General features: G+C 39.4%; 1 protein-coding gene across 2 annotated transcripts in view; it reads right to left on the reverse strand.

Moving 5' to 3' along the window:
• The window catches only part of ELL2 (elongation factor for RNA polymerase II 2), a 68026-nt gene that overhangs the window by 2858 nt on the left and 47845 nt on the right, over positions 1 to 17323 (reverse strand). Inside the window, exons 5-10 of one of the 2 annotated variants that reach the window (XM_028096116.2) lie at positions 11227 to 11486; positions 8880 to 9004; positions 8658 to 8745; positions 6358 to 6928; positions 3713 to 3779; positions 110 to 281 (exon numbers count right to left, since the gene is read on the reverse strand). In XM_028096116.2, the coding sequence (XP_027951917.1) occupies positions 110 to 281; positions 3713 to 3779; positions 6358 to 6928; positions 8658 to 8745; positions 8880 to 9004; positions 11227 to 11486 (1283 nt within the window). The remainder of the gene's footprint in view (positions 1 to 109; positions 282 to 3712; positions 3780 to 6357; positions 6929 to 8657; positions 8746 to 8879; positions 9005 to 11226; positions 11487 to 17323) is intronic. The other variant, XR_003607867.2, reaches the window with a different exon arrangement.

Genomic DNA, 17323 nt, shown 5'->3' on the forward strand with positions numbered 1-17323 from the left:
TGCCAGAAGACCTGCTCTGAAGGCCAGTAGGATGCCTGGGGATGGGCCAGGCAGAGAACAAAGAAGGTAAAATATGGAAGTCAGCCTATCTAGGAGCAAACATGTTTACCTGATACTCTTTTGAGCCTGGAGAAAGCCGTTTTCGTTGCGCATCTAGTTTGATAAATCTTCTAGCTACAGTCTCCATCCTGGCATGCAAGGCCCTGTACTCATCATACTCAGCATTGAAGTCATCCTTGTAATTTTGGCGTTGCTCATAGGAGACAATAGCAATGTATTTTCTAATAAGAAAAAAGAAGTAAGATAAATGGAGACTATAGAATCAACATGATGCATAAGCCTGACATTTAAACCAAAAACTTAGAAACTGTATCCAAGCAAGTATCCTTAGACTGAATGCTGCCCCTGCCACTGTTTGCTCCCATGTCACTCCTTCAGACGACTTCCAGGTAGAATTATCCCACAGGAGAGCTTAAGACCTTCAGTGAAGGAAAGTAAATGTGAAAAAAACATGGTGGCAATGGGACTGAAGTGTGACTAGAAAACAACACTTTCACAGACTTAGCTTCCCAAACCTTTCTCTACCAAACTAATTCACTACCACACTAATGGCAGAGGCCAACCCATCTGTTACGAGTCACATGGAAACAGAAGGCCTCCGTGGGTAACATGAAACCAGGAGAGTGTTACATAGTCACTGAATGCTGAAGTCAAGGCTCCCTCTAGATCTGCTGCTTTATGAGAGGAGGTCTGTCTTTTGGCCGTTTAAACGTGCTGCCAGCAAGGTGCCTCCGTCTTGTTCTCTCTACCTATTTCTTCCCACAATTGACAAGGCAAATGCATAAAATACAAAAGAGTAATTGTTTTCTTTTGAAATGAAAGACCGGAAAAAAAAGGGGGGCGGGTAAAGGGGAAGGCATATTTCTCTAGTTCTTTTCAACACTAAAATATCATAGTCTGTGTAACTGAACATCAGCGTATACTATTATTCTAATTTATTTTAATAAAAATGCCATAAATCTGTTTTACTTTGGGTTGTGAATAACTTTAGGAAACTGGTGAGGGAAGGCCATTTTCCCAGAGTGTCAGTTTAGTCAGTGGTAAGCAAATTAAAACGGCATTCTAATATTAAAAACAAAGTATTATTTGTTTGTGGCTCCAGGAAGTGGGATCCCACCAGGGTCTGGCCTGGGTCTCTGTACTCTGTGTTCCTGTCCTGGAATGCAAAATTCCCTTGACTTTTTGAGATAAAAATTGAGATTTCAAAGCAATTTCAGGCAGGTAGCAGGTGCTTCACATGCCCCAGGCACGTGCATATATTCTTGACTGTGGGAAAACCTTGGAGTTCAGTCCGCTTCAAAAATGGTTTCAGATAATCTTGCCAGTTTTATTCAAAATGAGAGAGCAAAATGTCCAGTTGGAAATGTGAGAAAAGTGATGCAACTGTGCAACCTTAATGTCCTCATTAATATTTTTATTCATGCTGAGTTAGACACTGTGGAGGTTTATTTTTCTAAGTGTAACTGAGACAGCAGTAGTATGCTGATTTAAAGCGCCCTGCTGGTGTCTTTGCTGTAAAAGGAACGGGGCCAGCCAAGCAGAGAAGCAGTCCTCTCCTAGACAAGGCTGTCCTGACTGCACACCAGAGGAAGCCCAGGGCGGGGAAAAGAGGTTCCTGGGGATAAGTGTATGTAACCAAAATGGCTAAACTGCTCGTGAAACTCAGGCTTAATTTGTTATATAAAATACCCTGCTTTCTCAAAATCACAACTGAGGCTACACCCTCAGTATTTTATTTAATAATTTCCTTAGGGAAAAATACCAAAGTGGCCAACAGTTGTGTTGCTATTATAGAAGATTATTTGGTTATACTGGCATTTTAACGAAAAGCATTTCACTATTTAAAAAAAACAAAACAAAACTGTTTTGGTTCTCTAGTTGTTTCCTAATGCAGGGATGGAATAAAATTTTCTGGGGCTTGGCTATTTCACAACCACAAGTAATAGAAGTATTCTTATTATATAAAAATTAGGAATATTGTGGTTTAAGTATGACTTATTCAGAGGCTGATCATTAAGGTTTTATTGTATGTCTTTTTGGTTTTCTTATGAAACAACTGAAGTCTTTTAAGTTCTGTAATTTTGGTGTTTTTGAAAATTCAGGCTTTCTCACCATTTTAAGAAAATTTGCTGTATTAACATCAGATAGTTTTGGGATAAAATAAATTAAGCAAATAATCACAGAGGTTATACACTTTCATGATTTTTAAGAGCCAGAAACATGAGGCAAATGCAGCAACCATCCTTAGATTAGGGAGTTAAAAACAAGTTTTAAAATACAGAACGAACTGGTTAAGTTGACAAAACACAGCCACATCCTGAATCCATGGGGAAAGGGTTAGAATTATTTTTTAGTCTCCCCACATGATTTTGTCACATATAACCAGTCTGTATCACTATTACAAAAAAATGGGGAATTCAAAATCCATCACAAGAGAATGAAAGCAGAGTACTGCAGTTGTCATTTGAGGGGGGCAACTTTCACAAGACTTTTAAGGAGAAGTGGGTTTGCAAAAGGAGAGGTGGACTCTCTCATCAGTGAAGCCAGGAGCTGTCCCCCAACCCAAACCTTCCTGGGCCAATTCAGTGGTGGTTGCTTTTCAAAGATCCCTCAGAAGTCTAAAACCATACCACTTCAGATGAGAGAGGACTCAGCATGGTTTCTTGGGTTCTTTCTAGTTAAGAGATGATAACCAGCATTATGGTTTCATGCTGTATCGTTCCCCATTAACTATAGCTTTCACATTACTGTTAAGCAAAGGTAACACATTTTAAGTATAGAATGTTCTCTACTTTAGAAATGAACATTTTGTTGTACATGGAGGGCCGAACAGCATAGTTTAACTTTGTCTATCATGAGATGCTACTAAGAGAGAAAAAAATGTTCATACAGCTCAGAGTTCATTTTCCAGTCTACATTCAAATTATTTTGCTCATTTGTTCATTTTTAAAGCTATCCTGCAGTCAAATCTGTTTGCTCTTCTACTCTCCATTTTTCTAGGCTCTTGCAACTTAATTATTTCTTCTTATAGAAGCCTTTGAGTCTATAAAAAAGCTAGAATTATGTGTACAAGTTATAATTTCTGTGATAACCAGTTACAAAAATGTCGCCAGCTCAGCATTTAGCAACTTGTTGCCATAACAAGAGAAACACTGTAACCGGTACTAAAGTGAAATGATCAAATTTTACTATTCTCTCCTCTTAAAATTAATTCGATGGCAGAGCTTTATTTAAATGAAAATCAGTCTATCTGTACTTTGTATTAACTGTGGAGGTTTAAGCTCTTTATCAGTAATAAACTCTGTCTTCAGGGGGAACAAGTGAATGTGCATTGATAGACTGTCAGCTTTGAAGAGTCAGATCCCTGAAATCTTCCATAATCAAATGCCTGGCCTGGCCCCGGAACAAAGGACAGGCTTCTCTATACTTAAAGGCCATGGAGCAGAGCTCAGAGCAGGGGGAGGCACAACCTGCTCAGGCAGACAGGGGTGGATCTGGGACGAGCAGGCTTAATGGCAGCCTTTCAAATGCAGGGGTGGCTCGAGGACTCTATTTCTGAAACTTCTTTTCTGATTTGTGAATTATGGGAAAAGAAACTGCAAACTTTCTAAAATTAAACAGTTCTCTCCCATTGGCAGACGTCTGAACTTACATCAAATAATCTGGGAGTTCAATTGTTGAAGAAGGCTCCGTGGAGGCAGTGCAACCCTCTTTAACTCCTACAACGAAGAAAAAGATTCAGGCTTTCACCAAACAGTATGGTTATAAAATGCCTATAATTCTAAAATAGATCAGAAACATCTGGAACACTCTTCCTCCAAATCTATTCTTCCAGCTCAATAAGCAAACAGTGAGCAAGGCATACAACTGAACCCGAACAATGGAGGCCCCATGACCAGGGCCAGCAGAAGTGAGGGCAGGCATTGAGAGTGCCCTGGCTGCTGCAGTGTCTGCATAATAAAGGAATTCCATCTTAACCCAAGGTCAGTCTTCTATTCTTTCCATAACAGTTGTGGCATCTGCCCAGCAATTCAAAGACTGTGGTGGCAGATGCAGCCAGACAATGGAAGATACAAATTTTACATCAACATCTACTTTTCATAGGATTCAAACAAGGCAGATGAGACAATGAAGTCAGGTAGCAGACTGCTCTGGTCACTGTATTTTATTGCCACCCTTTTTGTATGCAGACGGTGGAAGCAGCCAAGAAGTTTTCCCGTGTCAGTTTAAAGTAATTTAAAATAGGTCATTACTGAATCACGATTTACACTTCTCCCATCTCTACATCTCATAATACTACAGATTTGTTTTTAAAAGGACAAAATAAATAAATAGAGAAATAAATAGACTGCCAGTCATTAAGGGCTATGCTGTGAAAGTATGTAAAATCCCTCAGTCAGTATTCTATTTGTGTGAATGCACCACCTTTTCCTATGGGTATGTTTAGACTTTTTATAGGGTAATTTTTTAGCATTCAGAGTAGAATTAAATAACTCAAATCCTAACCCTGCCTGTGGCAAAACATACATGTTAAATACAAAATAAAGTGAAAATTCTGTAATTTCTTAGTTTAATATTTTAAAAGACGAAGTATAGTAAATAGATTATGCAGACTCTGTGGGCTTATTGTTCATGGTTGGGCGCACGTGTGTGCGTGCGTGACTCAAGCCTGAGTCTTTTTGTTTTTACAACAGCCTGAGTCTTAAAGGAAAAGGCATTAAGTGCATCTCACCTGGCTGCTTCTTTGCTACAAACACCAGATAAATTTCAATAGATTCAGGGGCTGTGGGTCTGGATCTCTCCTCAGTATTTTGGGATAATCTCCACTGTCTTCGAGAGGTACTACATCCTCAGTGGAGGATTCAAAGACTAGGTCTGCTTCTCCAGGCCTCCAACTCTGAGAAACACTCACACTATGCTGTAGGTCTCAACATCCTGGGACCCAATCCCCCAACACCAGCCTGATTCAGGATCACCATCTCAGGGTGGGAAGTGTGGAGGCTGGGATATAACCAGGAACATGGCTTGCTAACTCTGAACACAAGGCTTTATTACCTCTTGTCTTTTCCTGACCTGACAAATTCAAGTACAGTAGTACTCGAGGGAAAAAAGCTTACACCTACCTTTTGGGCCACTATACAGTACCATACTGATCTAAATGTTTCAACAGATAAGCTTTGATATGCAGTATATTCAATCCAGGTCAATGAAGGCACTGCACCATACTATTTTGCAAAGTTCCTCTCATGTGGTAAAAATGGTCAGTTAAATCTAAGGATTACAGACTTCCAGTATTATGGGCAAATTACAGAAAGACAACACTCCTTAAACTCTATTCATTAAATGAATAACTTTTCTAAGGTTGTATTTTCCTAGAGAATTTTGCTTTAGTTAAGCTGGGTTTGAAACTGGCAGCAATGCTAAATGATGGGCTTGAATCTTTGATGTGCTGGCATGGAGGACATTAAGTTTTAGAGGACAACTTTTTTAAAATAAGAAAAATAGAATTTTGTCCCTAGGTGTTAAAGATCATTATACCTCAGGTAAGTGGTCTTTTCTACTGATTAGCTTTATAAGCTTCTTTGCATCTCTACATATCTGGCGTTTAAAGTTTCCAAAAGCTTGAAATGGTTAGATTTTACTAATAACAATTAATACTAGTTTACTAAAACAGGGTTCTTAAAACTGAAAAATAATTTCTTAAGCTCTATCAAGCAAATTGCCAATAGCCTTACATAAGACAAACTGCTTTCACTCTGAGTAACGATGATGTGATGGATCTGCATATGCAATCTTACCTTGCCTGTTTTATAAAGAATTTGACATTTCTCCTGTGTTAATATTAATTAAGGCAGGGGTGACCCTGTTTGTTTGGCAAAGAAGGAAAAGAATTATTTTTACCGCTAATTGTGTGTCTGGTTAAATTAGTTCAAGACTGGCATATAATAGGTCATGTTGAGGTTGCACAGTACCCTGGCAGTTAAGGGAAAGAGCAACACAGTCTACCTTCTACAAGGGGGTCTCTAGAGAATAATAAAGTCATTTTCAAATGTTACCATCTTATTCTCAAATATAGAAACTGTGTTTAATAGTTGGCTAAAAAGAGACCGAAAACGACTGCTATTAAATACAAGAAAAAAAAATCTACTCAAAACCACAACACTAAGATTAATAACAGAAGGTCAATGGATAAAAAAAGCACTACTAATTACAAACAGCATAATCTCACACTCATGATGAGTTTGCTCTGCTCATTCACTGAACGCATGTTGTTGGTTTTACAAATGTAAAATATACCTTCACTGGAATCCGGACTGGAGCTGCTCAGCTTGGCAATTTCCTCTTCTCTTTTAAGGTCCTCTCCCTTTTCTTCTGTCATCTCAATGTCGTGCTTTTTAATTTGGTCCTTCTCCTTGTGTTTTTTAGACTTCTTTTTGGACTTTTTGTGAGACATTGAATGGTTTTCTTCCATAGGCTTTGGACACTTTAGTAGAACTGAACCAGGGGGTAAGGTTTCCAGAGAAGTCCTAGAGGTATATTTATCTTGCTGGTCCTCATAGATACTACTGTTTTGACTAAAACTGTCAACAGGTAGGTCTTGAGTCCCCCGGCCTTCTGGAGTGCTGGGGGAATTGGAGTTAGAGTTTATAGTCTGAGGAGGATTGGAGACGGGCAGGTAGGTTGGAGGCAGCGGTGGAGGGGTAGGGATGGCAGCAGCTGCAGGGGGCGGCAGGAGGCCCGCAGCAGATTTCTCACTGGAGGGATTCAAATGGCCATTTAATGTTGGCGGCACTCGGTTTGTCAGGTGAGATATTCGAGCTTTTTTATTCATTAAAGGATCAATGAAATCTGAATCTAAAAGCCGTTTCTGTGGGGTGGGGGAAAGAAGGAGAAAAAAAAATGAGCCAGTTTGTATGAAAACTCAACACATGCATCACTGGTTACCATATGAACAACTGAATAATTTTACTCATTCTTAAGTTTATCACCGGCGTTATGTTAACCATTCTGCAAGCTTAAGCAGGAACAAACAATCCACAAAAACAAAAGGGAAATAAATTCTCATGCCTAACAAAAAAGGAGAATCTGGCAAATATATGTTTCTTGGAGTACTTATACTTTCTGATCATATAGCTGCACCCTAGGTTTTCAAGAGACTATGCCAATTTATGTGGGCTATACCACTTTGTAGAGTATTAAATAGAGGTAACCTCCTTTCTCTGTGGGCCACAGCTGACTTAGTTATATTAAGAGAGAGGAGAAAGCAGTTTGTACCATTTCACGCTGTCAGAACTAAGAAGGGTAGATAAAGGGCAATAAAAGCCTACACTTCCTTAATCTCCTCTAATGTGCTAAGATGTTCCAGTTATGAATATTTTGGCTGTCATTTATTATTTCACCTGTCTTAAAATGGGAACAGCCAGCACCTTCAAAGTAATTTCTCTAGATATCTCCATCAGTGCTGAAATGCTATTCAATTTCTTCCCTGTAAATATATCCCTTCAGTGGATTGGAAACTAAGTCTTAATGACAAGTCCACAAAAATGATATGGAATTAATGTTTCAAAAAATTTAAAAATTATGCTAATACTAGCCCAATCCAGCAACAATATTTAAATTAAAAAGAAAATTCAGATAGTTGAAAAGTACGAAGCATATATCCAATGTAATGATGTGGCCTAAACTTCAGCTTGGAAGGAAATAATAGTTAATCATCCCATTCTGTTTTCAGATTAGCATCACTGATTTGGCAGCCATTATATAATTAGATCAGAGTATAAATAACTTCATGGAAGTTGGCATTAAAAGTGAGGATTCTATAGACAATGTACATACAAGGACAGAATTGCTTTTATTTTGTTCTTCCTCTGTTCCTCACAATAGGTTTCTAACATTTTTTGATATATAAATAGCCTTGTGCCCACAGCATGCTTACTGTTCTCCACACATCTGTCCCATCTCCCTAATCCTTGGGAGGAGGGTCCAGAGAGAGGAGCACTTTGTCAGTAGCCCTGGTGTAGAGAGGTCTTGTCCCACTGTCAGCCTCCAAACCAGGGAACCAAGGAATCTCTTGGGGGAAACTTTAAGCTGGAAGGAGTGAGGTTTAAATGGAGAATTCTGATTGGGATCTAACTGAAAAAAGTACATTAAGGAGACATGTCTGAAATTGACAAAATCTTTTATTTGCTTATTTTAGAAACATTTTTTCCCCAAGAACAGTTTTTTCAAACATGGTTCAGATAGTATTGAATATCTTCAATTTTCTGTATAATTTGAGACTGGATATGGGACTATAGGTAAGTCTTCTAGTTAGTGATCTAATGGAAAAGTAGATAATCTTATAATACAATGTAAACTTTAAATATGGACAAGCAAAGTAGATATTAAGCACTTTGACAAGCAAAGCTGTGTAGGGAAAAAGAGGTCTCGGCTGGGAGCTGGGAGCTCTGCCCTGAACTAACTAGCTATGTGACTTTGGGTAGGCAAGCTGTGCAGCTTCTCTGGGCCTCCTTTCTCTCGTGTGTAAGTCAGACCACCTGAATTACGTGGCCCCTGAGGTTCACTTCAGGGCTATGATTATCTAATTTTATGAATACCTGAGGAGAAGATGCAGCATCTCTATTAGAACATACGGGAGATTCTGAACGGCTGGTGCTGGCAGCATTCTGAGATGGATTTAGTTTTCTGTAAAGGATACACAAGTTCCAGTTATGGAAAGAACTGTCAAGTGTTCGTGATAAAAAGCTTACCCTTGTTTCTTCCTTCTCAACACTAAAGTAACAATGACTAAAATTTTTTTTAAAGGAAAAAAAATTTACCTTGAGAGCACTGACTCTAATGACCGTCTGTCTATTTCATTGTATCCAGGCCAGTCTCTCTGAAGCTCTTTAAAAACGTAATCCTTTAGGGTATATGAGAGGTCCTTTGGATTCAGATTGGCTACCTGGTACGTGGTGTGAAAACAGAGCATTAGATCTTTTTGCCACTTCCTAACCCGAAACAGGCAACATTTTGCATTTACACTGAAAATAACTGTACCAATTGGCCCCAAAGGCACTGCTAGTTTTGCATATGCCAGATCTCAATAAATGCTGTTTGACCTCATTTGGGAAATAAAAACTTTATTTTTTTTTAAGATTTTTTATTTATTTGACAGAGAGAGACACAGCAAGAGAGGGAACACAAGCAGGGGGAGTGGGAGAGGGAGAAGCAGGCTTCGCGCTGAGCAGGGAGCCCTATGTGGAACTTGATCCCAGGACCCTGGGATCATGACCTGAGCCGAAGGCAGACGCCCAACGACTGAGCCACCCAGGTGCCCCGGGAAATAAAAACTTTATATAAGTAGCTAAATATTTTTTCCCTGAACATCCACTGTATGTCATATTTCTATTCAAACAGCCTACATTAGGCAAAAAGTGGAGGGAAGTTTTTTTTTTTTTTTTTTTACTTTTTTAAATCAAATTTAGAATCTAGTCTAAGGAGTGATTAAGAGCTTCATTTTTTACTTCTGGTCATTAATGCCATTACTTTTGAACCACAGTAAAAATCCTTGATCATTTGTATTAAGTAGAAACCAAACAGTGCCCAAATGCTAGGTTATAAACATTCCTTTCAGCTATCAGCCAAAATTATCTCCATAAATAGTATCAATTCTGATGCCCTTGTCTGTCATTTTCTTGGCTTGTAAGCCTGCTTCTTGTGGCTGCCAGTTCTCCTGAAGAACCACTTACTCAAAGTCCTTGAAATTCCCGAAAACCAAGAAAAGGAAACATACAGCAAAATAACCCCCAAATTACTGTTATTAGTCAGCCAGTTTATTCTTAAGTGTAATCTTTTCTTACCGTATAACGGCAATTCCTAGAGTGTCCAGGCCCAGATTCCATTAACAATACAAATGTATGGATTCAAGTGCCAAACCAAGAGTCATTTTTAAGGCTGGCAGAAAGGTATTCCTCCTGTCATTTCCTACTGGAATGGTCTTTTTCAATAGCTTCACTTCTTTCTGTGTCCTTTTAAAGTACTATCAAATGTATTATGACAGTTTATGCTTTTCTTACAGCTTAACATTAACGTTAATGTTGTTATAAAGTAGAAAATGGTAGGCTTAAGATTCAAATTTGCAAATACATTAGGATGAAACACAACCCGATTTCTCAAAGTGGAAAAAATACCAACAATGCTTAGCTTTCCTATTCTCCTCGGGACTACATAGACTTAACACCCCACCTCTTCTCTAGGCTTCATAATGGGACCTTCTCCTGTTTTTCTCCTCCTTTTTTTGTCTTTTTTGTGCACTCTTCTGTATCCTAGGGTGCTTAGGACCTATCCTCTGCTCTTTTCTCTTCATTGTCATCATCTTCTCCTGAGACTATTTCATTTAGCCCTATGGCTTTCTTTCTTTTTCTTTTTTTCTTTACTTAAGTAATCTCTACACCCAACGTGGGGCTCGAACTCATGCTCCTCAGATCAAGAGTCGTATGTTCCTTCAACTGAGCCAGCCAGGTGCCCCAGTTCTAAAGCTTTCACTAGCTAATCTGTGCACTGCTATCTCCTAATTTATAACTCCAGCTCCAACTTTATACTTAAGCTTGTGATTACAAGGTAATTGATCAAAGCTAATACACATTCAAATCCCTTAATGAAGACAAGTGAATGATCTCAGTGGTAGAAAAAGGCAGAGTAAAGAGCATGCACAGCAAGACACACTGAAACTTATAGATAAAAATATTCTAGCTTATACCAACCAAAGACTGATAAAAATAAATTGTACAACTTCACCTATATAAACGAATAAATACTACAGCAATAGTTTAGGGGATTCAAGACCAAAAAAGAGACATGAAAAACTTCTTACATTTTTTATGGAATTTCAGAGCAAAATTTGTTTAAACCAAATGAAGATAAAGACTTGAAATTTACTTTTTTTAAATTAACAATTCAGTAGCCTCTAACTTATAAAACCTACTATAAGTGCCTGTAGTTCAATTAGTTTTTTAATTAAATGTTTAAAACAAGATGACTTAATATTCAAGAGTTATAATTCATATACCATCGATGAAGATGATCCTGAAATTTCTCTACCTCAAATAGCAACAACACGAAGCCTTTTTAAATGAGCTTCTCGACAAGAAAGTACAAGGAAGGAGCTCTCTCCACATGTCTCACCTGTTGTAGAATTGCTCCGAGGGAGTTCTTGTCTTTTTGATTGACACCATCTTTCTGCAGTCGAGCCAGCAGCTCAGGTTTCTTGTAGGCCTTCAGTGCCAGTAGGTGAATTACTCTGTCCCTGTACGGCCGCTGAGAAACACTGCTGCTGCCATGTGTCTTCCGAATCGTATTTGCAGGATTCATGGGGGTTGACCGTTTCCTCTCAGGTACTGCATCTGAAACAGCTTGAGGTGCTTTCCGAATTTGCACTCTTTTCCCTAAAGTCCAGTGGAAATGACATTGTTACACATTTGCAGGTAAGAACATAATGAGCATCTCAGGTTCCTCAACTCTGATATAGGTACTTCTTCATTTCTAGAGGGAATTAAGGCCACTTTATTTCAGTTGTTACTTTAAAGAGATAGAAAGAAAGCATTTCGAATAAATGGCCTAAAATTACAGATTTTAAATTGTTTTGATAGAAACGTTTACCAGACTAAATACATATACAGAATTATTCTGGTCACTTAGCTACATATATTAGTGACATGGTACATGTAGCAACAGACTGGAAATTTTTTTTTTTTTAAGATTTTATTTATTTATTTGACAGAGACACAGCGAGAGAGGGAACACAAGCAGGGGGAGTGGGAAAGGGAGAAGCAGGCTTCCCACGGAGCAGGGAGCCTGATGCGGGGCTCGATCGCAGGGCTCTGGGATCATGACCTGAGCTGAAGGCAGACGCTTAACGACTGAGCCACCCAGGCACCCCAACAGACTTGAAATTTAAGGTTGTAGGTAGTTCATGTTAAGTGGAAATAAAGTAATTTCCATGTTTACCTGTGCCATTTACAGAACTTAAATCTACATATGTCATTTCTTTGGCAGACAGAATATAGCACATGTGAAACACGAGAAATACTTGTTGTATCTAAGACCATATTTTTGGCTGAGCTGGGGAATTATCTTAATCTCAGAGATTCAAAACCTAAAAGAGGGGAGTCAGGCATAATTTGGGGTCAACATTCAGAAGGACAGCCACTAGACATACTCCTTTTCAACAGGCCATAACAAATTTTAGGAGTCAAAACCAAAACCAAAACCAACCAACCAAAAAACAATCTCAGAGAGCCAGACATGCAGACATCTGCACTGCAGGGCTGAGGCTATACCGGTGATTAGAGGAATGGAAAATGGTAAAAAGGAGGCCCTCACATCATTCCTGCCAGGCAAGTGCCATTTGGTAATTAACCAACTTTCTGCTTAAACTTAACATTGGTAATTGGCAAGTGGCTACTTCTAGAAAATATCTGTGGGCTGAAGTAATCTGGATACCACATGGATGTACAGAGCCATCAGGACATAGCTGATCCCTGACAAAACCTGGTAAACATTCCTCCTTGAAGAAAAAATTAGGATGAAACTGTAGAAGACCCTCATTTTATCATTTCTGAAGTAGAATCTTTTAGCACCTTTAGAATACTCTAAACCTCCAACTCTGTGTCCTCTGGTTAGAGTGGGGAGAACTGGTAATGACATACAATGTGGGGCAAGTGCCTTAGGAACAAGACTAGCAACTAGAAACAATGGATAAGTAAAAGTAGTCTCTTAAGTGCTATGGTCTGATCTGGTCTGGTCTGGTGTGAAAACAGCTTAACCGGGCAGGAGCTTTAACAGTAATTCTGTCCATGCTGGGGTCCTGAGGCCTAGCCAGAGGGGCTGTTTGTCTGACACAATCCTGCCTAGAATGGAGAAAGGACAAATATCTTACTGGCTCTTCTATTTCTCTACTGTCTGGACATAACGAATTATAAATACGAGGTCAAAATATTGCACAACAAAGGAAGTCAACATTAAAGGAACACTGCCCAGTAGTAAGAAATGCTATTAAGGTGCAATTAGAGTTTTGGAGATAGATTTAGATCTGGTTTCCGTAATTTTCTTAGAAATAGCTAGATCAGTGTCAGATGGGCAGGGAACTAATATTTACCATGAACCAATTAAGTGGTGGTGGTAGGGACACTGTGCTAAGACCTTTACACATATTAAGTCTCACAGCAACATGACGAAACAGGCATGGTCACATGTCACAGATGAGAAAATAGGCTTTCAATGGGATAAGCTCAAAAGGTATAAAGTGCTCACTTAGCATTTGGAAGGTTCTGTTATTAGTACCCAAGTTTTCCTACATGAACTTCTTTGTAGGAAAGGTTTTATGAACAAATGCCTCATGTCTGCCACTGCCTCGTGTTAGGTTGTAAGCTCCATACGGGCAGGGCTGAGGCTGCTTTGTTCACTAGCAGACTTTGAATCAGCATTTGATGACTAGCAAAGTGTCAAAGTGACTGACAGCGAGAGAACAAGCAGAGCGCAGAGGAGCCAGAATCAATGTGGTCTGTATTTTCCCACATTGCCAGGATGCCAGTGTCTGAGGAAACACTGGAATTTCTAATGTGGCAAATGCAAACCTTCCAATCTACCACTTCTCAGTTGTAACAGTATTAACAGTACTGTTCCTTGAAATCTTAATAGGAATTTGTGGGAGAAAAAAAAAAAAGCCAGGGTCACAAAAGTTTAGGAAATGCTCTAAATTCCACACTCTCCTCCCCCTTAAACCTGTTTAGCTTACATTTCCCCCAAAAAGCTGACTATGGAGCCCTCCCCACCACTCTTCCCTAGGGAGGGGAGTGGACAGCGGAATGTTTTTTAGCTAAGCTCACACATACCATGATTGATCATTTAGAATGAATTCAAGCCAGCAAGGAAGGCAAATAAAAATAAAAACAAAAAGTGACAGCAGTACCAGTGTGTTCCAGGCTGCCCTACCTCCTCTGTATGTCTGACCCACCTCTGATCCTCAGTCTCAGGAGAGCCCCAAGGTCTCCTGAGTTCACCCCCACCCCTCCCTGAAGTAAGCACAGGGCGGACAAATAAGGGAGGCTCATTTTGCCCCTAAAAGGTGTATAAGTATGACGTTTGACAAGAAATTAGAATCTGGCCAGGGATATGACATCAGTGAGGTCTCAGCTGGGGCCTAATGCTAGGCTGTTACTGGTACATGAATCTCCTACCCCCAGTACACTCACTTCACCTTTATCTCCTTTTCCTTTACTTTTTTTTTTTTTTTTAATGTAAGCTCTACCCAACTTGAGACTTAAACTCAGGACCCCAAGACCAAGAGTTGCATGTCCTACTGACTGAGCCACCCAGATGCTCCACTCTCATTTTTCCTTTAAACAGCCAGTTGTGGGGTAACCCACTTCTTCTAAATGCTGATAGAGCAATCCAGACACCCTGGGCCACTGAGTTTTATTGCAAAGATATCTTGCTTGCTGCCTCCCCATTAGTCTGTGCCTATTCATCCAGGAAGGAGTCCTCTGGTTTCAAGGAAAGACAGGCTACAGGATGAAGAAAACATCAGTGCTCTAAGTAGTTACAGAACTGAGATACTAAAGAAAAAAAGAAAAGTAAAGCAGGAAAATGTGAGGTTCAAAGTGGGCAGAAGAAAGGCTTTATTTTTATTTTTTCACATTTGCCTCAGAAAAGCCCTTTTAATAAAGCCTGTGGGAGAACCTAATTCTCTTCCCAGACCTAACTGCTAATCAATTCCCTGGGCTCCTTATATAAACAGCAGCAGTGGGTCTGACAGAGTTGGGTAATCTGGGACTATATCTGAACCGCTGTTTCATAACAAGGAGTCCACTTCTAGCGTCTCCATTTAATATGAGATGGTAAAAGTATTTATCCCTCTGTCTAGTAGCTCTGAGTAAACAATCTGAAAGTAAGGTGTTAAAACAGTACATTAGAAAGAGAGCAGGGGCTGTAGACGTCTTCTGCGGTGGTTTTTCTATTCTGTGGAACCTGGCCAGAGCCCTGGCAACACCGACCCAATGCTTTAAAAAACACTGGCAGGACCTTGATGATGGGGTGACTGTCATGGTTAAATACATAATCCACTGCAATGGGAACCATCTCCACCATTTGGCATTTCTGTTTTTTTTTTTTTCAAAAGGTTTATTAACCGCCCCCCCCAACACACACACGTCACAAAATGTTAGAACTGCAAAGGACCTTTGATGTTACCCAGTTCAAATATCCCTTATCTAATAATTGAGAAAATTAAGGTCCACAGATGTTAAATGATTTGTCCAAGGTCATTCAAAGATGTATCAACTCATTATAAATAAGGAAGATGGGGCAGAAGTTGGGAAAATTGGAAAAAGAATTCTAGAAATTACACAGGTTGGGTTATTTTATCCATCTAAATAAATATTAGCATGTATTAAAAATGTACAATTCAATAAAATTCCAGAATTTAGGTAGAAATCAGGGAGCAGACATATTGGTAAAATGGAAGCAGTGGTATTTAGTGATTGAGTTTTTTTTTTTTTTAAACAAAGTGAAAGGATTATAACATAACAGTGTTCACCACTGATACAAATTTCACGACTAGAAGCAGAAATACTCTGAAGAAATAATAATGATGTTTCCTAGGTTAAAGACTCTCCTGTTCCTCTCCAGGCAAAATAGATTTTGTTTTTGTTTTTGTTTTCAGTCTACAAGAGGGTCTCAAAAGCTCATATTCCTGAATGACTAGGCCAGGTGACACTTAGGAATATAGTCTTCATCCCCTTAAACAGGGTTTGTGCCCTAATTCAGCTGCCAGAGGCCTCGCCTGGCATTATGCCACCACAACGCCTCAGCGAAACCAGCATTATTCCCATTTGTCCTCCACCCAGGCTGATGCTGTTGAGAGAAGCCTTGCTATGCAGGTACTTCGAAGGTGGCGAAAGTGTGCTTCTGGTATCATTTTATATGATATATTCAATTATGAACTAAAGAGGTACCTCCTATTGTCTTAAGAAAATAACACAACTTGTTATGGGGCCAAATCCATATCATTTGCTATTTGTTGATACCAACTATATGATATGGAAAATGGAGAGGTAATCATAACCCCCCTTATGGGGTGGTTTTGAGATCTAGATGAGTAACTATGTATAAAGTGCTAACCAGCGTCTTGTGCACAGCAAGCACGCCGTAAGTGTCGGGTAATATTAGTACTGAAGGGTGAATGACTAGCATGTGAAAGAAATGAATGAGTCAGATAGTTCTGAGGTACTAAAAAAGGCAGGAAGATACAAACTGAGCCACCTAAAAGGAAAGAAATATGGTAAAGGACTAGCAATGGATAAGATTAAAAGAAAAAGGTCAAAACATACCATAACAAAGCACAGTAAAAACAATCAAAAACTTAAGTTTTGAATTCTGAGCTGAAGAAATGGATGCAGTCCAAAAGAGAGCAATAAAAATAATTAAAGGGTTGGGATACAGGCCATTTTAAGAAAAGTTAAAAGGAGCTGGGGTTATGCGACCGAGAGAATAAAAGGCTGAAGAGGTTAACGACAAGACTGAAGACCAGAGAACACTGTACTGTGCCGGGAGCGGCCAGGGCACAGAGGACCCAGCAGAGTGGGGCGCAGAGGCTGGAAGGGTTACTGCAGAGCTCTGTGGGGGCAAACCTATGTGTGCAGAGGGAGGCCAGCCTGTCTGAGAATGGCATGGATGTAATCTGGCTCAATTTAAACTTTAGATAACCTCAAATTTTACATGGTCACTCCTAAAAAATGTAAATGAGTTATCTACAGTGCCTATAAGAAACCCTGCAAGTTTGAAAATTCCTGTACCGTTAGGAAGAGTATGAGTTACGTGACTCTGGGTGTTGAAAAGTCTGCCGTGCAACATGCTGTGCAGATAAACTGTACCTGACCCTATCAAAACAAACACATGAACGGAGGGGACACCCAAGGATCATTCAATGGAAAGGTACAGTGATCACTGCTGATTTGCAAACTTTGGAATAAATCAAGGTAAAGTTTTTCAGCTAGTTCTACTGAGAGGCCAAAAAAAAAAATCATTTTGGTGGTTATAGTCTTCTAGTCCTTTATCAAACACACCAACTTGCCTCACTGTTTATAAAATGATGGTACTGGACAGAGTAAAAAATACTTTCAAAGCAATAGGGACAGCAAATTCGCTGTTTGTACTTAAATTTAAGTATGGCAGATCTTGTGCATTTTAAAAACAATTTGAGATTTAGCCTACTACAGAGAAA

This window comes from Eumetopias jubatus, unplaced genomic scaffold, assembly GCF_037043125.1.
Source record: "Eumetopias jubatus isolate StellerSeaLion01/CBP00866 unplaced genomic scaffold, mEumJub1_p1.0 scaffold_5, whole genome shotgun sequence".
NCBI lineage: Eukaryota > Metazoa > Chordata > Mammalia > Carnivora > Otariidae > Eumetopias > Eumetopias jubatus.